The sequence below is a fragment of the Molothrus aeneus genome, chromosome 8, assembly GCF_037042795.1.
Source record: "Molothrus aeneus isolate 106 chromosome 8, BPBGC_Maene_1.0, whole genome shotgun sequence".
Taxonomy (NCBI): Eukaryota; Metazoa; Chordata; class Aves; order Passeriformes; family Icteridae; genus Molothrus; species Molothrus aeneus.
Window position 1 is genome coordinate 20071430 of NC_089653.1, and position 22458 is coordinate 20093887.

The 22458-nt window shown below is 39.0% G+C and overlaps 1 protein-coding gene across 2 annotated transcripts in view; it reads right to left on the reverse strand.

Annotated features, from left to right (window-relative positions):
• Positions 1-22458, reverse strand: part of LGI1 (leucine rich glioma inactivated 1) — a 28979-nt gene that overhangs the window by 3818 nt on the left and 2703 nt on the right. The window contains exons 2-5 of one of the 2 annotated variants that reach the window (XM_066554531.1): positions 7982-8430; positions 7529-7600; positions 3701-3772; positions 3527-3598 (exon numbers count right to left, since the gene is read on the reverse strand). In XM_066554531.1, coding sequence (XP_066410628.1) covers positions 3527-3598; positions 3701-3772; positions 7529-7600; positions 7982-8172 — 407 coding nt within the window. In that variant the 5' untranslated portion in view covers positions 8173-8430. Of the gene's footprint in view, positions 1-3526; positions 3599-3700; positions 3773-7528; positions 7601-7972; positions 8431-22458 lie in introns of those variants that run through there. The other variant, XM_066554532.1, reaches the window with a different exon arrangement.

Consider the following 22458-nt stretch of genomic DNA (forward strand, 5'->3'; position numbering starts at 1 on the left):
AAATGTTTATTACACCAGCAAAAAAATTTTATTAATTCCCAGTTTTCAATGTTGGAAAAACTTGTTTAAATTCAGCGAGTATTCCATCTAGTAAAAGTGACAAGGAAATGTGAGCAGGCTTTGAACAAACAGTATATTACATTTCAGTCTAACTGTCTCTGTGAGTCTGCCAAAGGTCTCAGATGTCACAGAGGGCATGACAGAAAAAGAATAATGTTGTAGGGTATAGTCTATGTCTCTTTCAATTAACAGAATTATTTATTAGTTATGAGAAGAAACAAAAATAGAAAGAAATCATTCTTGATTAAGATCCCAGTTAGAATCTGTAGCTAGTAAGACTTGGAACCTCTTCTGTTTTAAACATAAATGTTATTTACCAACCACAATTTCTCTATCCAAGCAAAGACACTTAGGCACATATTTAAATACAAGAACAAGCCCACATGTACTAGGTCTGCTGCCTCATTTAAAAATAAGTGTTTGTCTGATCAGGAACAGTAAAATATGGGATGCTTCCATTAGTCCATTCTGACTTCACCGCTTTCAAAGTACATCTGATTGTAACACTGTATGTGAATGTATCATGTCCTTCACTAATGTGCAAATTTATGCTCCAGAGCAATTCTTTAAAAGTCAGATAACCCACACGGAGAAAGCTGTGTGGACTTGCAAGCTGAGACAAGTTTAATGCCCTATATTGTTTTTATATGTTATTATATAGCAAACTAAAAGGGAGGATGTACTTGGAAGTAGGAGCAGTTCACTGCTGCCATGGGTACCTGACTGACAGAAAAATTTAAGCAAGGTTTATCCATTTGCCAATTTTTGAATGAAAATCATGCCTTTTATAGTCCACTGTTAAAAAGCATACTTACATATTACAAAACACTGTCTTGCCTAGATGTGCTGTATGGGATATTTGGATTATAATAAGAGAGTAAAGATTGGCTCAAGCATGCAGGTAAAGTAATGGTCACAGTTTTGAGAGAAATGCCAATCAAAATTACCCATTGTGCATAGAAATTACCATCCAATGCTACCTGTAAGATTCTGACATTAAATTAGTAAATTAGTAAAAAAAAATGCAATCTTTTACATTTTTTTCTGTTTTTAAATGTACTCTGACCAGCAAATAAATCCTGTTGCACAATAATAAATTCTAAATGGCTCTCTTTTACAATAAGGACACACTGTAATTATTGAAGTTAATTGCATTATAGAAGTAAAAATGTTTGGATAGCTTACTGCATTCCAAAATTTATGTTGTGAAAAGAAAGTAAATAGAATAAATAGGACAAAGTTCATCTTACCTAACTTCATAGAACTTATTTGCATGCTCATTTACTATGATTCATTTTAATATATTTTATGTACACAAGTACTCTCTTGCTTCTTCAATGATATTTGCCTCAGGGTGCCAAATGATCATTCTTAATATGTATATGCAATTTTCCCCAAAAGATGGGGAGTGGTTCTTTAAGCAGATTAAACTAGTGGTGCATTTGCAGTTATTTTCCACAAATTTCTCATTGTCTTTGTGAATAGTGCTCCATGGACAATAGCAGTATGATGCACACATCTATGTCCCAAAAATGTGCATGCAAATGACAGTGGCTCCTCAAATGTGGATCTGTCTTCTGTGTATGTTTTCTCTTGTGAAACTCCTGAAGCATCCCCAAAAACCAGTGTAACAGGCAAGACAAGATGGTGGCCTTCCTGTGGAGAAGAAACTGTGCCTTCCTCTGTTTTAGAAAAGCAATTTGTTCACTGGCAGCAGCAGCTACTAAATAAGTAAATGCATATGATAAATAATGTACTGGACCCATTTGTGAATATAAAGCTATTCATGTGCATAAATATTTTGAAGATAGGGTCCCAGTTACCAGCCTTATCCAGCTATCTTTTTTTCTAACAACAGTATAATTCTGCCTGTACCTCTAATATGGATTGTTATGGGATGTGCACAGCCCTTTTATGTACCTCTTTCCCTCTCCTCTCTCGTTCCTCTTCCTCAGACCTAGAGCCATTCCATAAGTAACTTTATCTACATGAGTAGTCACAGTAGGCTTGGTTCCAGCCAGCTGTGAATCGTGTCCTGACCAAAAGGGAAAGCATAAAGTGTTTTATGGTACATTTACTAGGTGGTGAAGATGTGGTGAATTGCAATTCAACTATTATATTTATGCATTAACTGTTTAAAATGGAATGTTTGCTTTCTCTCCTCTGTCAAAATATATGAAAGAAAAAGTTAAATGGCCCTGTTTCAAAACCCTCTTGGAGGCTATCATGTTAAGGCCAAAAGGTCAGGATCCCCTCCCCTGCCTATGACACACACCACGTGACATGCTTCAGAATGCAGATGCTCAGAACTGGGTACAAATCCATGCCAGGCACACTACAGATTTTTTTCCTTTTCTTCTTTTGTATTTTTCTTTCCTGTTTTCTTATAGTGTGCATTTTGTTTTTAAAAAAATGTATTCCTCATTAAATTAAATTATTGCTACAAGATAAACTTGCTGTAAGATAAGAGACAAAAGCCTGTATAAAAACTGTCTTCCTAGCTCAGAGACAAGGAAGCTACTCTTGTTTGCAGTGAAATGTTGCAGGTATTTGTTGCCAATGTGTGTCACACCTACTGAGCACCGTGTGAGAAATGCTCCTGCTGGTGAGGACATGGGGAGCGTTGCTCCTACAGCACACTGCATCCAGAGTGCCTTGGAGCAATTTCCCTCCCAGCTCATGCAGCAAGGGGCTGCAGCAGGTCAGAGGGCAGGGACAGCTGAAGGGCTGAGCGGCATACAAGGAACAGTGAGCACATCCCAGTGTCAGTGTGTGACAGGTCCTGACTGTGGGATGCTCCTGCTCCCATGCAGGAGAGGACAGGGTGCAGAGGAAGGTAGGTGCAGAATGGAAGAAGTAGATCAGTAAGCCATAACAAAACATCTTGTTGCAAGTCTCCAAAATTGCTCTGGGTGAGATTTTTCAAGTTTGATTTAATCAAATTCTTCTGTATACTATTACTGTCTTAAGTGAACACGGGCACAGACAGTGATGGCCTATCCCAAGAATGGCTGTAATATTCTCCTGGAGGCATGTCAGACTGGAGCACCTGAGAAGAGGTGTGGGTCCATTCCTCAGCCTCTCACATTCCTAATCACAGCTCCCACCTTCCTCCTTTCCAAGTCCCAAACTGGGACTGACCTCATCCAGTGCCAAGATTCCCAATTCATACTTCTCCCTGCTCCTACATGCTCAGCTAGAAATTCCCCGTGCTCCAAGCAGAGAAAGTCAGGGAACTACTGCCAAACATGTAGTGCTTGGAAGCTGTTTGTGTCTTTGCCTTCTACACATACCACGGTTTGGAAGTCTTTGGTGGAAACACAAAGATTAACATTCTAATCAAATTACTATTAATGCCACTTAAATAACTATGAACAGTTATATATGAAAATGAGAAATTAAACAATACAGTGGTTCAGTTACTATATTAAATATACAAAGTAATATATTCAATCACTTTACTTACAGGTGAATTAAAGATTTCAGTCCTCTGAAAGTATTTCTTGAAATTGACTTAATGTTGTTGTTCTCTATGAACCTGTAATGGGTCATAAAGTGATTCTGGTCAAGCAATGCCTGAAAATTGGAAGCCCACCCACTCTATTCAATAATGCCAGGAAATACACTTTTGTCCACTCACAAATATTCTAGATGAGGAAGGCCCATGAAAGCATCATCACTAATAACATCAAAAGTGTTGGACGTAAACAACCTGCATAAAGAAATGCAAAACAAAAGACCATTAGGTTATCAGCAGCTTTAGAAAATGGTTCAGCAAGGCACAATTTCCACTGCCTGGTTTCATGGCTTTTTCCATGCAAGCACTATAGGTCTGTAAGGCTGAAATATTGCACCACAGTGTGGTGCAAAGGGAAGGATCCAACAATTGTCTACTGAGGCCATCTGATAAAATTCCTTTGACTTCTGTGGGATGTAAACGTGGGTTTATCATGCCAGTAAAACAATGGGATTGTACAAGTGCCTCTGGAGATATACTAGGACAACAATGAAATCTTCAAGTACTACAGAGGTTTAAATTGTCTTGGTTTAAATTGCTGGTTACCCTGACATCAGGTTGAATTTGCAACACTGGCAGGAAGGAAAATCCTTTAACTTTTAAGTTAAACTTCTGAGTGTATTTAACCTGAGGGTACTGAAAGTTACTGGGAAAAAAAAAAAGAAAAATCTCTTAAATTCTGTCAGTGTTCAAGTCAAAAATATTTTTAAGACCTCACTAAACCTCTTGGAGATACTCTTAGCATATGCATCTAACAGTAAAAATACCAGCAGCACATTTAATTTTATGTAATTTTGTAAGCATTAAAAGTGGACTCGCATTGATTTTTCCAGCTTTATTTATGCTTATCAGACATGTTAGCATTTGTCCATTATAATCTAGCCCTGGACTGCTATACTTTTAATGTGGTGGGACATCATAAAGCACGATGAACTTCACCCCAGTGGAATACTACATGCACATCTATATTTTAATCAATTGACCTGATGGATAAATAGAGTCATACTATGGCATCCTTAGGCAGTCAGGAATGCAAGATTTCCAAGTACTAATTAATCCACTTAATGAGTTAATCTCTTATGTTGACGTTTACATTCAGAATAAATTGTAGGTAATTTATTTTCTCAGTTGGCTGTTTCAGATTGTGCTTTTTCCACCTTCAGTATATTCCTATATGAAATGTATGAAAAAATACAAGCAGGAAATTCTTCCTTTTTGTCAAAATCAGTTTTAGAGAAAACAAGTATTTAAATATAATTCTTGAACCAGATGACCAATTTATTAAATCCTGCAACTAATTTTACTTTTCTGATATGATTTTACTGGATAATTTTTCCTTTTCTGCACTCCACTCAATAATTTACAGAACAGGGTGGTATCTCTTTAAATAGTATTGCTATTTTATAGATTGCCAGGCTTACAGCATAGGTCTTGCACTTGGTGAGCTCATTTGCCTTCCAACTCATACCCCTTCCCAATGGCTACATCAGATGTATTTGATGCACAAAGTATTTTTCCCCCAAATTGTCCTGAGTCACCATAATTGCTGCTTCTGGGGATGGAGGCTGAAGGTATGGCGCTGTAGCTGGGGACTGTATCACTTGGCAGGAACAGTACAGTGCGAGGAGGTACAAATCCTGATGCCATGATTACCTCCCTTCTTTCTGTGGGCTTTCATGTCTTCAGTTTATAAGGGCACTCTCAGCATGTTGCTGATACACAGAGATAAAAGTGCTGAAGATGAGAGCTGGGAGGTTTTCTCTGCATTTAGGGAACACTCCTGCTGGCACTTCACCATAGCTGCGTAGGTTCTCTGTGTTTTTGTTGTCACACGAAGAGCACAGAGCATACCATCCATACTACACAAGAAGAAAAGCTCTCCTGGACTGGGAGTTATGAGTAGTGTTTAGCTCAAGACCATGATTTTTCCAGAGACCATTGGGGCTACTACATTAAAAATAGTAGTAAATAATAATAGCAGCAGAATTACACCATATTTAGACATCTGTGACTGCTGTATTGGAGATATCCAATTACATTTGGACTTCAAAAACGTAATGCTGGAGACTATTTCTATATGTATTTCTATTATTATAGAAATACATATAAGCTGCTAAATCTTGCTCTTGGCTAAATTAAACCTACCAATACATCTATAATCATGCAAAGCTAAAACTTCCTGAAATATTTAATTAACGTAAGTTTTCCATATTCTTATTCCCCTTACTATCTTCTGCCAAAGATAAAATTTTTCTTTCCCACGTACAAACTGGAGTGTTGTCCCCACAGATACAATCCTGTTTCTATGGTCTGTGTTTAAGGAGTCATTTGCTTTAGATCAGCAGCCTGAAATTCCAAGGATGGCAAGCAGCTCAACTACCATGTTAAAAATATATCTGGAAAACACATCACTCATCAAAACCCACAGTGGAACAAACCCTGCTTTTCTGGGGTCATAGTTTTTGTTGCAGCATTTATTAACAGCAGCACAGACCGTGCATTTCATTGTACAGTAGAAATGGAAATTATTATCATTAGCAAAATGTCATAAGACGTTGTCCAAGCCCACTGTGCCAGGCACTATAATAACTCAAAATAAGATGACTGTGTCTGTCCTACTCTACCATGCCCAAATCTGCCTGCTTTGCAGTGGGATTGCTAAGTGTAGGTGGTGTATCGTAGCCAAGAGAGATGATGTCCTACTCACTCTCTTCAGATACAAGCCCCACCAGGGCTGCTGCTTTTCTTTTCCCCCTCTCATTTGGAAGGCCCATTGCAGCAATTATGTGAAATGTGTCCCTTTTGTGATCTGTGACCACCTGAAAAAAGCCTCTCTGGAATAAAGCACGATGGAAAAGCATTTAGGTTTCCATAGTAACTGCATTTACCTATTTACCCTGTATCCAAAATTGTACAGTATGTCTGCAACTCCTTATCAGCTCCACTTGAGGTAGCAGAGTACAGCCAGGGTCAGGGCTTCAGCTATTGGTATGCCACCAGTTTAATTTAACAGCCAGACAGCTCCAGTCCACCAGCACACACCTCTGACCACATCCAGAGCACACGGAAGTGGGTTTGGGACAGACATCCGATTCTGCTTTTGATCACACTGGGGAGTCTGCCTTGCCGGATTTCTGAGACAAATCTGGGTGTGTGTCAGGCTGGCAGCACATCCACTATAAACAGTTCAGGTTACACCCCCTCTACCTCTGTATAGCTCACAATTATATAATCGTATGCCCACAGTTCCAGGAAAGCCTGTAAGCCTGTAAAAATCCTATGTTGAAATGCAACTAATAGTTAAACATCCCAAAATATTCTCTTTCCGTCTATACCTCATCACAGTATTTGATTTTTAAATAATTACTTCAATCTTTAATTGGAAGAAAATTGTCATTACTTTTAAGACCATGATATAACAAGCAGGGTCAAATCCAGGTACTATGAAGGCAAAACTCCCACTGAAGTGACTAAACTTCCACAGAAGTCAATGGCAATTTTACATGGAAAAGGACTTCAGGACCTGTCCCACTGCAATGACAGGCCTGATCTGAGGGGTTCTGAGCTCACAGTCGATGGGAGTTGCAAATGGACAGCTTTACACTGGGATCAGGTCCCAGGAATGCAGAAAATAAACAAGAATAGTTGTTGCAATACCAAAGTCCTCACTGTAATGTTAATTAAAGTATAATTAAGATATCATGCATTCTGTCACCAAAAGCTCCAGCATGTAAGCATTTGAAGTAGTACTGACAACAGACAGCCTTGCAAAATACTAAGTAAAAATTAAACATGCAGTATCTTTCAAATTGCTCAAAAGTAATGTATTTTATGATCTAATAAATCTTCTGCTGCTGTTTCTTATAAAATTAATACTAAGACCCTTTCTGAAATATTTATGAATACATATACACTTCATAACAAAAATTGTATCATATAAATATTTCTCACAGAAGCTGCAGAGATGGTGTGAGCAAAAAACTCCCTTCTGGGATTTTAGTAAAAGCAGATCTCACAAAGGATCTGTAAAGAAGAAAAAAACAACCGTACATTAATGTAGCCTCATATATCCATGGTTATAACACTGATCTGGTCATCACAGAGAAATTTATTTATATAAGTAAAAAAAATTACCTCCCCCCCCCCCCAATATAATGTGACAGGTTTCATGTACTATACAAGAAGGTATAAAATGAGATGTGTGCACATACACAGACAGACAGACAGATGAAAGAGATATAAAAATCAGGATTCAAGGATGCAGCACAATTTTAACACATTAGCTGATGATTCTGAATGCTGGAGGTACTCCCTGCAGCAAGCAGGGAGTATGCACTGAGAACACCACATATCCTAGTTCAATTTAAATCATAAATTAAATAACCAAATGCTTACAGCCCTTACAGTGAGATAACATCAGGCGGAACGCTGCGAGGAATAGATCTGGCATTTTCACATAAAGCATTATCTTTGGTACAAGTACACCAGGCAGGACATTTTGGCTTCACTGGTTTCTTCCCTTCAGTCAGCAAAAGCACAGATAAAAGGCATAAGAAATAAGCAATTCTTCTAAAGGGTCTGCTGGCATTTCCCATTCTTTTGATCCGCTTTCGTTCCAGCCAGTTGAAAGAATATCCCAAAACATGAACAGGGTTCTTTATTCAGCCATTGGATGTCTTTCTCTAAGTCCAGGTCAATATTTGTCTCTGCTTTCCCAACCCTTTTCTTTCTCTTTCACTCTGTTTTTGTAGATAGAAACCTGCAGCTGATCTGTATGTTTCCACTCACTCAGGCAACGTACTGCTCAGAGAAGAGACCTGCGAGGTGCTGTAAGATGGGGAAAATCCAACCGGCTGAAGGGAAAAAAAAAAAAAAAGAAAAAAAAGGAAAGAAAAAAAAGACTTGCATCACCACAAAAACACTGAGCACAACACAGCATTAGATTGCAAAGTGATGTAACTGAGAAATACACTGCTTTCTGTTTTCACAGGGAGGCCCTTTCCCTGTTTCCAAAAATAGTACAGCATTATGTTTTGCTGGTGGGTGGGTGAGTGGGTGTGGGGTGGAGTATATGTGTGTGGGGGAGAAATCAGTCATCTCTTACTGGATCCCTACAACCTCATGAACCTTTCAGAATTATGCTTCACATATTGCAAGCAGCAGAACTAATGGCAGTATCCACAGGAAAATGAAATCGAATGAAACCATCGAAAGCATTGCTGCAAAAACTGTTAGATTAATTTTTATCCTCGGCCTTTATTGCACATATTTGTACCACTGAAAAACAAGCTGCCACACATGGAAAATATTACAATGTATGAGAGAATGCCTTTGACTGTCACTCCTAAACAAAATATTTTCTCATGCAAAATAGATCCCAAATACAGCTTTTTTTTTTCCTTTTTTTTTTTCCTTTTTTTTTTCCTCAGAAAAAGAATGCTTCTTATTTGTTGCATGTTTTCTGAGCTGGTTAAATGAAGGCATAGGTGGATCAAGCACAGTTCTATATGAAAAACATTAATTTAAAGTTCAAGTTAAAAAATGTATTTTCTTGGAACTGGTTTGATTATTTTCAATGGAAAAAAAAAAAAAAAGAAAATTGTCATTTAAATACCAGCTGTGTTAAACCCGTAGTTAAGAATGGACCTTCTTTGAAGAATGACAGGATAAGGACAGATCTTGGTGGTAATAATGAACCTTTACAATACTGCCTGGAGGCTGCTATCAAATGACTGCTAGGTGTGGTATGAGTGCTCTGTCAGATACAGTCCTCAGCCTGAAGACTTTACAGTAAAATACATTAAATATTTTATTGGAAACTTAAGCAGCACCTAAGTATTACTTTATTAAGAATGGTAAGACAAAGCTAACAAATGCCAAATAGCTGGGAAGCCACACAGGATGATTTTTTGTTCAATCTAGTATTGCTATTAGTGGAGTTTTGCAAACTTTAACAGGTCTTAACGCTTCCCCGTGGGACAGTTTATATTAGACAGATTACAAGCACTACTGGGGTTAACCCACTGGTACAAACATTTAATACAGTCAGGCTCACTATTAGCTCCTTCACATGGATGCTGTCTCCTCACAGGGGACACCTGATCTCCCAATGAGGAGATCTCTTTTGACTTCTGGTTACCCCTCCTTTGGTTTCTCATGGCCACCTGGCTCTAGCCCATTGCTCCTGCCACAAAAAGCCACAAAATCACAAGATCAACATCAGGCCACGTCTATCATCCTCAGGAACAATCCCAGCAAGGCCTTAGTGCATATCCAGGTGCCCACCTCGGATTTGATAGGCTATGGGCAGAACAACAGCCTGCAAAACTGCAAGGAATTCAGTCTATGGCTACAGGGCAGGACTCTAGCACTGCTGAATCCTTGACTGGGTGGTGGCTGAGGTCCATCTCCCAGGGATGAGGGGAGACACCCAGAGCTCACACCAGGTGGTGGGACTGCATCCTCTGAGGGACTGGTGCAGCCAGAAATGTCCAGAAAGCTTTCAGAGGCAGATGGCCACCTTCAAAGGCCATGCTGGGAGAGGACAGCACTGCCTGTGCATGGCCACACTCCCTGCCAGGCATCTGAGCCCGTGGAAGAAAGGGCAGCTCGTGCTTTCTCAGCTGCCTTGCTCTCTCTGTTGTGTTTTTGTAAAGGTCTTTATTAATTTAACTGCAGGCCCATGTTTTTGCTCTTAAGAAAACCTTCCCTGCCAGCAGTCCCTCCCTGAAGCAGCACCAGCTAAGAGTGGCAAAAACCTGGGTTATTTCTGAGCCTATCCACCTCCTGTAAAAAATGGAAAATAATTACAGTAGCCAAGGCACTGAAATAATTATTAAGCAAATGTTGTTGCCTTCCCATCCCCCAGTATAAAGGTGACTTCTTGCTCTGGAAATGATCTAATTGTACCTCCTGAGAGGGAAGCTGGATTTGTAGGACTTGCAAAAGTAGGCTATACCATCTTCTCCCCTCCAAGATGTCCAATGGCACAGACATGGTGAAGTGAGAACAGAAAATTCTCTTTTTTCCTGAAAGAGGCCTGTTGTTTGTTTGTTTATTCCTGGCAAAGCCACCCATTGCCATGGCAATATTTTGCCATTGATGGTGAAACCCCGTGTTTCATTTCCTTTGGCTCATTCACTGAAATCCACCATCAATTACCTAGGCATTTCTCTTTAATTAATACTCCAACCACATTGTGAACCTCCTGAAAACTTTGCAGCGTAGTGTTTTCTTCGGTAACAAAAGCACATTCTGCAGCAGAGCAGTAACCTGACTCCAGTTTTGTCCATGCAAAGAAGCGCCTGGAAGTTAGTTTTCTATTCCAAACCACATGCCAAAACAACCGCTTTTCCAAAATTGCAATATTATGAATATTTATAACAGTCCCATCAAAAGAGAAGCATAATCACATTTTCCAGGGTCCTTTTCTGCCAAGCTCAGCATCTCATTTCCTGCCATGTAGCAGTTTAAAACCAAAGTGGTTCATGGATTTTTAGTGGCACAGCTTCTCTCCAGCCCGGCGACACTTGGCTCACCCTTTGCCGATGCCATGGCTGTTTGTGTGCGGGCCAGCGGAGCGGGCAGCCGCCTGCTGCGCCCACGGACCAGCGCCCGCCCCTCGGTCCTTGCTTGTTTTCCCGGCTGTTTCAGGTACTGACTAGGCACAATGGGATTCGAAACTCATTTATTTTTCTTTCTGCAAGGTTCCAGCAGGGGGGATGAGGGAGTTGTGGATGCGTTCCTCGCTCTGCTTCCCATCACTTGCCGTTCTAGCCGAAAACCCCGCACCTTGCCGTGCTGCGGAGGGGGCCGGCGGTCAGGCGCGTTCGGGGCTGGGCAGGGGGACACTGCAGGGGGACATTGCGGGGCGTCACTGGCTGAGGGACGCGGGCCCCGCGCCGCCGCCTCGCCGCGGCCCCGTATCCCGGCAACGCGGCGGCCGCGGGCGGCGCCCGCGCTGGGCGGCCTGGCCGGGCGGGGGCGAGGCCGGGCCCGAGGCAGCGCCAGGGCCGCCCCTCGCCCTCACGGGCCCGCGGCCCCGGCGCTGCCGGCCCGCGCTGCGGCGGCAAGGACCGAGCGGGCCCACGGCGAGCGGCCGCAGTGTGTCCTGCACGAATGTGCCGTCATGTTCCACCTCTCCGCTATTAACCAGAGCCAAGTACGCCTTAGGCACCGATGGCTTCCCACGCAGTGGCTCTGCGTGGTAAGAAACAAATTGCTGTTTCTTCCAATGTATCCAAATTGTCTGGTAACGACAATTTTCGGTGATAATCAACCATCTAGTAAAAATCTTGGTGCAAGTATATGACAGTCAAAATTAAAGCTACTTTTGCCTGCTGCCGCTAGAGGTATTCACCACCCACCACTGCTGGTGTTCTTTGGTCAGACTTGGCACAACTTCCATGGCTTCCTTTCTAGAGCAAACATATGCATTATTATTATTATTATTATTATTATTATTATTATTATTATTATTATTATTATTATTATTATTATTACTATTACTATTACTATTACTATTACTATTACTATTACTATTACTATCTATGCATACATTTCTAGCACATACTCTCCAATATCTGGTTAAAATATTAATACTTCTACAAGTAAACATGTTTGCTAAAATATTTGAGGACAGCGGACACAAATGGTCAAAACTTAGAGCAAAAATTATTTTAAAAAATATTTAATATTTTTCAAGGTATTAACTCCATGCCAACGACTATATTTGCATATTTGCATTAGACTAGAATGTTTTCATTACCAACATATGACACAATTTGAATAAGCTTCCTGTGATTTCATGTTCAGTACAGTTCCCTTTGCAGAGCCATATCCTGTTAAAGTTACCCTTGATTTCATCCTGCTGTTAGAAAACTGTGCTGGCCTTTTCTCTGTTCAGAATGAGCTGCCTGCGCATACCTAGCCTAATCCAAAATCCACTGATGGTGATGATGAGACTTTACTGTGCTTGGTGTTAAGCCCATAATATTACACCACATGGATGGGCAATAGCCCGAATCACACCCAGTATTCACCGATCTCCTAAAGAACAAAACATTGTCATTGCTATGTTACCACTGTGCTTGGAGCAGAAGGATTTTGAGATCAAAGACTCCTACAAATACCTCATGAGTCCGAGTTTTTGCTCTCTTGGCTGTCTTGACCCTTTTAAGAAATTCTGCAGCAAATGGCAAATTTAAAGCAGCTGAGAAGGAGGCTGTACTTTCAATAAACAAAACTAAGTCTTGTGAATTCTAAACAGTTCTGAAAAGACTATGCTTCCTGGTGGATCTTGCCCCAAGAGTCACTGCCAGGAAGAGGCCTTCTGCAGGTTAGGCATAATAAAACTTGAGATGCCTTTACAACAGCTCATAACACAGACAAGCTTGGGAATGATCACAAGACTGCCCAAACCTTTTTATTTGGAAAGTTCTGCTGACTTTGCCCTATCCTGTCTATACAGGTTCGTATCATGGGTATCCTTCTTTATTATACCATTTTCATTAAAAGCAGAACAACCAGGCCAGTCCCTGTGTCAAAAAGCCGAGGAAATGGCTGCTTAACTGCTGCCAGCTTTGGAGGAAAGAAAGACTTGGAGGGTGGTCTCCTTTCCCTTACGTAAAGTAGCCAGTTCACAGTTCACTGTGGACTTAGAAGTGATCACCTCTGAAGTGAGCTCTCATGGCCAAAATTCCATAGTGATGTCACAACACCTACTCCACTGAGCATGTCCTAGTCAATGTGCAGGTGTCTCTGGAACTGCTTGCTGGTTTAGGTACACCAGAATTTGACCAATGACAAAAAATATGTCAGGAGAAATGTACTGATATCTGAATGATCTCTCTTTAAGAAAAACAGATGCACAGTGTATTTCTTTCAAAGGGAAGCCAGGCAAAATGAATCTACTTCTAGGTTTTATTTTGTTGCAACTAAGACCTTTCAACATTCTTACGATTCTCGATGCTTTGTTTGCTTCTAAGCTCTATTATAAACCAGTGTGCTTTGTAGCACCCAACCCAACAGCATCACATTAACTGCTCTCCTGATAACCAGACATTTTTCTCCAGGCCTACACAAATAGTTCTGGCTTTGCTTCTATTGTCTGTATTTTGCCTTGAAAATGCTAACAATGGATATTTAAAGTTGGGGGGGAAATGAAAGAGCAAACATACAAGCTCAAGAGCAAACCAGAGCCCAATTCAAAGATGTATGAAGGTGTGCCCACTTCATGGTTCACAGCAGGAACTGATACCACACCTAATACAGGGGGAAGTGTAAGAAAGGACACAATATAAAAGAACACAAGGTTTCCACCTGCTGCAGAAATCTGGATTTTTTTCCTATCTTTCAAGACAATTCTCATGAAAATTTGCCTGTAGTTTACTCAGGGAAGATCAACTTCTCCCATGTTAGAAATGGGGACACTTTTGAGACAGTGAACATGCCCAGTCATTTCAAGGGAACTGACATCACACTCACCAGCTAGCATACATCTTACTGTAAGATTAAGTGCCCTCTATATGAACCTCTCAGCAAGGAGAAGTCTTGTTCAAATAGGCAAGTTACTTTTTGCCTTTTTTCCCTCTACATAGCACTATCAGACATTAAAACCATGATACTAGTGAGAGAATCTACGCTTAATTTGTAATTGCCAGCTTCTGCAGAACTGGCATGGTGATTTTAAGAACATATTTCTGTGCAACATTTTCCTTAATAGGATGGTTTCTCTTATCCCAACTCTTGCAAGTACTATTGATTCTGCTCTCTTCCACAGATCACTGCTGGTGTTTCTGCTCTAATGCTATTCTTTAAACTGGATTAAATAAATTAGCTGGCAAAAGAACTAGAAAACAAATAAAACCCTAAACAAGCCCAAATCTTTCAAACCCACCTCCTCAACCCCCCCAAAACCGCCAGAGTCAGAACAAGCAGCTGAGGACAGGAGTGGGCAGAGAGCATTGGTTTCACTGTTAGAGAAAATGAATAGGGAGCTGCACACTTGAGGGGCAGTTTCATGTTAAATGCTCATATTTAAATGGATCATAGGACAGAACTGGTGACAAAGTACCTCAGTCTCTACTGAACAGGACAAAACATGAACCTCATAAAACACCCCAGTATTTAGCTACCATTGTTTAAAAATTATCATCTAACTGAATGGAGGACAGACTTTCAGCAGGTGTATACAAACTGACACTTCATAATTATCTCCACTCTGCCAGCTCCTTGCACTCTTAATTTGGTAATTTTTTCATAGAAGGTTTCCTTCATGCCTACATTCAAAATTGAAGGGATAGAAAAGTCAGTCCAGTAAGAACCCTGTACACAAAACAAAATGTCCCAGATTTTCTAGCATGAGCAAGCGCTTTCTGCAGACCCAAAACAACATACTACTGTCAGTGTAGCTAAATGCCATTTAATTGGCAGCTAGAAAAGTCTGTAATACATTTCTTCATGGAAAAATGTCTGAGCTCTTCCAGTGTGCCAAGATGCTAATTAAAAACAGACGGCGTGTTACAAAATCCTTCCCTTGACCTGTGCTATCTTATATGCCCTTCTGTACTTTTTCATGGCATTGGCTCCCTGAAGAATTGTTCTAATCTTTATAATATTGTCTTTAATTTTCCTTGTCATTTTGCAGACAGAAAAGAAGTAACAAAATATTATTTATTTAAATGTACATAGAAAATTTATTTGTTGTATGGCAGAGACCACAGGCTTTTGAGGAGAAAGTCTTTACTTGTTAAAACCAGGTTTCTATGTCCTGAATAATTAACAATGAAAGAAATCTTAGTGCCACTGAAGTCACTGAACTACTTCAAGTAGAAGTCTTGCTGAAGTGCCCTGGACATAAGGAACTACACAATAGGAAGGATGTGACTCATCAAACACAGATTATTGTTTCATCATTGCTAATCGACATGCTTTACAAAGCAGAGATTTGGATCAGCACTAAAACATTTTAAGGGGTTGTTGGTGATAGCTCCACAAATGTATTTTACTGATGTTTTAACTGTTCTCAGCAACTCAAGAAATTTGGAAAAATACTTTACTTTTTCAGTAAGGGTTAATCCTTTTTACCTCAAGTAAATACCAAATCTGCCACTCTACATTATGCAGGCGTGCTGCCAGTGCACTTGACTCTCCATCAAGTACTGCACCAAGCTGAACTCCAAAGTCCCTTTTTCTTACAAACCATATTTGCCCTGCAGAGGAGACTTCAGAGGGCTGAAAATTTCATTTCATCTGTTTGCTCATATGCCAATATGCTACATATTTAGTACAGCTTTAAGAAAAGATTTGCTCTTTTGGCTGCTGGCTCTTTCCCTCTGCAGTGGGAGAACCAAACCAACACAACATCCTTATCTAAGAAACTGACTGTAGTTTTAAATATAATTTTCATAGCAACAGAGAAATACACATTTTAGTTATGACTGCTCAGAAGCTAAAGGATTTTCCCTACCTTGAACATGGTAACATTCACATTTTAAGTTCAAAAGGATTCCTAACTATCCCTTTTCTAAGACAATAATCCAAATGCTATATAGCCAGCTTTCTTTTTAACACCAATCACTTGTAGGCATCTGTAAGTTTCCACTGCTGCCTTTGTGATTTAGGCAAAGAGTCATTAAAACTGGAGGGCCTAATTCCCAGCCTCAGTATAACACATCAGTAAGAAGTAATCAGCTCCTTCATGAAGCAGTATAGCTCCCCAGCTAAATAAATGGCACACGGTACTGATTAAACAAAGGCACACGTAGCCTTTTTTCCCAAGATTTTTTTAGAAGCAAATGGATGAATATATAAGAGTAAAAGACAAGGATTAAAAAAAAGACAGGTTTGGGAGCCCAGGAGAACAGCTAACATCACAGAAACTGAGATGTTGGCTCCTAGGCATGGAAAGGGAGACCTGAGAAATTCGCTAGAGAATTTCTTGGAGCAAGTAATGGCTGAAAAGAGCTTGGAACTGCAAATAGTCTCCTGCTGTTCAATTTTCTCTTCACTCAGGGAAATGAAGCCTATACATTCATTGCAAATAAAGACTGGATCAAAGATACCCAATTCCATTAACAATTTATTCTCTTAAACAGAACTATTGGAAATAATGACTTTAGATAACAGCTCAGGTCACAAATAGTAATAATTTGTTCATAACCTACTCTATGTTTCTGACACCCCTGCTTCCCCCTCAGGGAGGCAGATATCCCTTCATATGCACATTATATATATACATATATATTAAGATCTCTCTCAGGAGCTATATATAGCTTCTATTCACAGGCAAGCACCACAACCACTTATTCATTCTTTTCATGCTTTACCTGCTGCTTTCAAGGCTGCCCTGATACTAAAAATAGCTTGGCATATTAGAGGAGGGTTGCTATAGATTCAGAATGGGTGATGTTCCAAAGGCAGCTAAATCCCTCCTTGCTGAGGATCCGTGGGGATGCATGTGATGGGCATCTGCGACCAGGGCTGTGATGCCCTTTCATAAAGGCTCTTAAGCTACAAGGGTGGGGTATTTGTGTTGCTCTTAAGGCTGGAATGTACTGCAAATCAATACAAATCATGAATGTCATTGTAAGTTTAAGGCTTTGTTTTTCACACTGTAGTGTTAGATCACAATACAACAGTATTCATATATTAATGAAGCTAATATATACTAGCTTCTTTTTAACTGGGAGAATAATTTAGTATTCTGTTGTATGGGCATATTTTTCTGTGGGTATTGATGTTCTCAAGTAAGAAAATATCAAAGTGCTTCACTAGTCTTACTTTTTCTAGTTCTTAACATTTGTGGCTGGATTTGACCATATCTAAGATAAATGAGGCAGTCAGAATAGTATTTTCCTTTCGTTAACAGACTCATATTATAGAAACCGGCCAAATACTCTGTTAAGGCTGAGGTTCAAATAAAAGTTTTACAGGGAAAGAGTGGCATGGATTTACTAAACCAAGATTTTGATAAAAAGTATTAAAACAGACCCTAATATAAATCTAAATAACACATTCCATCTTTTATGAGCAGAATATTTAAGGACAGTGTAATGCAAACTTGACAGAATGTTTTATGAAATGCTAAAGAAAATGTTTTTCACTCAGATCTCACTTCACATCCTGACCCTTATCTTCCATGTGGTTTTGTTTCCATTCAAGAAAAGCAGTCATCTAGATATGTAACTGTTAACATTTTGACTTACACTTGCAAATTGAATGTGGTTTCAGCAAGTAGCAGGATCTCCCCTAGGGTACAAGCTGCACTATTTCTTTTTACTTGAAATACATAACTTTCCTCTGTGTTTTTTGAGTCTGACATTTTTACTTCTAGAGTTGTGGATATTGCACGGCTCAGTGTTGCTGGCTATAAATATCATAACTTGATATTTGTAACCAAGTTAGACTAATGGTTGCCATTTAGGATAGTTATCTTTCCCATTCCACTTAGGTGCCATGGAATGAATAGTGTCCTGGAAACACTTTCAATTGAAAGGTTGATAGTATTTCAGTACTTCATATCTTAATGATATTGGTGATTAAATAACATAAAATTGTATTTAATTTGAAATATAATCCCTATTATTTCCAAACCCTGGCGATCAGTAGTATATTTTTACTAATAAAAGCTTAGTTCTAGCAGAATGGCTCATGGTATTATTAATTAAATGAGGTCTCACAGCAGTACTCTATAAGTACTCTATAAGTTCATCAAAAACTGTGAAATAGGAATTTTTAACTGATTCATCCTACTTCAGTGCTCAGAGCAGCATTTTTATATCCCTGTATCCTTCAGTTTTCACTGAAGGACCAGGTACTGATCACCTCAACCTGGTACTAACAGCCTCTACATGCAGCTACTGTACTGCTTTACTATGTAATCCCACTGAAATAGTAAGATAAAGTGATGGCCAATTCTGTCATCATTACATTATATTATGCTCTAATACTTTAGTTTTTTTAAAATCTGACTGTGAGATTCCAAACAACTGCCTGCAGCACTGTATATTGCAAATAATCTCTGATTTATTTTCGCTGCTTAAGGACAACCACTGGAAAACACTGTGATGAACTCATCTGAGCAGCTCCTGAGCAGTAAAGGCAGTTTTCACAACTGGCCTTCTGGATTGCTGAGTTAAGGGCTCAACTTCTTAGTAAAGATGAAACACATCTCTAAAAAACAGGTGTTTTTGGAACATGCTAGCAGGAATGAGACTGTACATCTCTATTAACATCACATCTCAGACTCAGACCTTTATTTTCCAAGTTACATAGAATACTGGGTACATAAACAGTGCTTAACTGCTTGCATGATTCAGATGACAGTGGCTTGTCTGCCACCTTTTTATACAGAAGACTTCAGAAAACATTCCCTGTCAATGATTTGTACCTTTCCTCAATTCTCATAAGTGAGTATTATGAATATATAAACACGGTAGACATTATGGACAAAAATGCACCTCAGGAAAAGAGGGAACACATATCTTTTCCACTATGGTTTAAAAATGCAATGTTCAAACTGTAAATTTGCTCATGTATTCTTTTTTTTCCCCTTCCAAAAATTCCAGTGGGAAACAATGTAATTTAAAGAAAATAAGTACATTGCTTGTCAGTTGTTTTCTTTTATTTATTTTCACATTACTAGATTTTCCTTCTCTTGCTTATTATTTTCTATGATTTCTTCATCTTATATAATAACTCTGATATCAAACTGGAAAAACAAATTTTCCTTTCTCTTGTACTTATGTAATTGGATGCCATCAGTCATTTTCCACCAATGCAGATCTAGCCATAAAAGTAAGATTAGGCATTCTTTGCTCTCTTAGGAAATAGTTCATACTTCAGGGAATTTAAGCATAATGAACTTCCAAAATCTCCTCCTTTCTAAAATGAAAACTGGAACATGGTAGAGGAGTTTGTTTCTGTATTCCACTTACTTAAGTGCAGGTTGATAAAACTAAGAAGTAGTATTTTGTACATACTGATAATTACTTTTAAATTAAATTCCTGATAGGCTGAAGTCACTGCTCAAGTTTATGCATGCCTACATGCATGTGTAATCTTGTAGTGAGCTTTGTTCTGAGCAGAGTTGCCAGACTAAGCTCTGGAGACAAAAATCACCTGCCACAAAACAAATGTGGAACTAGCAGTGACGATTAAAGACACTAGACAGGAGTCTACAGAATATATCTCTAGGGGGATTTATTTAGTAAAATTCTGTACATTTTGCAAAAATAAGCCCAAACTTTAAAGATAATATGGGGAGTTGATTCTAAGTATTATTTTTTATCAAAGTCTGATTTATTATTTCCATAACTAAGTTAGTCTTTACATGATCATACTGCTATTATTTACACTATACATCTTAACAAAGACTTGCAGAAAACTTTATTTTAATGAAGTTTTTTGAAGTACACAGAAGTTTTAGGAACAAGGTTGATGCTTTGAATGTTCCCTTAATTACAACAAAATGAATTAATGAAGCAATCTGGTTTTCAAGATATATATATAAGATTCTTGCATAACTCTATAGTCATAGGCAATAAAACTTAAAATGGAAATTAGGAATTAAAAGAGTTATAGTTCCTCCATAGTGTATCTGTGATTCTTTGGCATGTTAAGAGTGGAAGTAATGCTACCATCAAATCAACTGTGGAGCAGGACTTCAACTACTTCAATCCGTGATAATGAAGACTAAGGCAGCTCTTCTGCCAACAGTAATAAAAAAAAATCTTGTGAATTGTGTATGAAGTTGAGAGGCCTTATATGCACCATAGGAGGTGGAGCTAAGGGAATAAATCAGGTTATTTAGGCTGTATTTTCTAACATTGTGGCCTGAACAGGGATTCTGTTTACCAAGTTAATCAGCTGAGAATAAGGGTGCAATTCCCACATCTTTGACTTCATGGGAGATTTTCAGATCAACAGGAGGTTCCAACTATATTTTTAATAAGAGCCTTTGATATTTGTTTTTATCCTAACAGCAGAACAAGCTTAATCTGAATTCAAGATGTGCGCTGTTGTCTTCTTCAGCTTTCCGTAACTGTTTATGAAACCAATTTCCAAACTTTGGTCTCAAAATAAATGCTCTGTAGACAGACAATAGAACAGCACCTTCAGTGCACCAGGCAGTAAGTAGTTGTGGAGACTGGCAGTGATTTGTTCACTCTAGACGTAGAGGAGCCAGGAATAACAAAGGTCCATGGGTCAAATTCTACCTCATGTATCCTTCTAAAATGCCATCATCTGTCAGATCTGCCTTTAGATATACACACTCAAAATTTCAAATTGCCTATCATATTGGAAGTCTTGGTGTTCTAGAAATTTTGTCCCCATACAATGTATCTGACATTGATATCCAATGGTATTAAACAGAAATAATTAAGAGGAAAATGTCCACGGATACCTGGAATTTAGGAAATTCACCAACTCTTATAATAGGATTAGATATACATTCTATTCTATTATCTTTTATTAACAAGTGAAATACAATACAATGATTGTGGCTACTTATACAAAGGTCTGTGATTTTAGAACGTGGAAGGAAACTGATGGTCAATCAGATACTATTTTTCAAAGGCACTTTTCTAACAATGATTATGCACTGAAAAGCTAATTTCAACTTCAAAATATCATAAAACTGCACAGCTTCTCTTCAAATAACAGACATAGCATGGGCTTGCCCATGATTATTTTTTGTAACTGACCCTATACGGGAAATATCTTTAAATACAGAAGTTCTTTTCTTGATGAAATTACTTTATCAGCCAAACAAATAAAACTGCATTTGCCTTTTAGCACAGCAACATTGACATCTAGTGGCTAGTTAAGATTCCTGTTTAATATTCTGTGTATGAGAAAAAAAAGTGGAACACACCATTTATTGAATTTGACAAACCAGGTATGCACTGCCTGCTATCTCCACATAGCCTCTAGATGATTACACAATATCATTAATGACTAGTTAGGAGTTACCAGTACCTGTGATGGGAACTGGTGAGCCAGAGGCACTGCCTCTCATGTACAGCCCCACTGGTTTTCCCTGACTGTCAGGAAGTGCTAAGCTTGGGAATCAGCAGCCTGATTGTAGTGCATACCTTCCTCAGGACTTGTTGGGAGGCACAGCACATCCCTGAAATTGTACATGGCTACAGCTAAATGAAAAAGAGCTACAGTTACTGAATGTGATGTTACTGGCATATGTGAACGTCCATTTTTAGCTTTACTTGCTTTTTCTACAAATTACTCGGGGGTTTCAAATAGGAGGGGATAAAAACCAGGAACATGACAGATGCCAAAGTACTGTTTGTACAAAAGACACAAAAATAAAAGATTTGGCAACTTACTTCACAGACATGTAGGAAATAGGAAGGTGCCAATATCAAATAGCATTAGAAAGTAATTTCTTCATGTGTCAACAAAATAACTGACTTAATGGACAGAGGAAAGATTAAACAGGACAAATATCAGTTTTACTAGCATTCTTGATGGTTCCACATTACTGTCTCATAATCAAACTCAAATGTGGTCTGTGGCAACAGCTCACAATGGGTGTAGTTGTCAGTGACTGCCCTGTCCTTGCTCTCCATACCAGTGGTAGCTGCCTCTTCAAGCCTGCTGGCAAAGCCTTCTGATTTGCTTCATTAAAAATTGGAACAATTTTTTAATTGGCTAACCACACTAATTTTGATTCAACAGATCAGAGGCTGTTGAGTTTAAACAACTTTACCAGAAGATCTTAGGAGGCAATCATCTTCTGCAGGAAGGCTGATGTGTTTCTTCCTGGCTAAATACTGTTAAGGAGTAAACATCTACACTTTGTATTTCTCAAAAATAAATAGAGAAAACTGAATCTGAAAAAGAGCAATAAAATGTAAGAG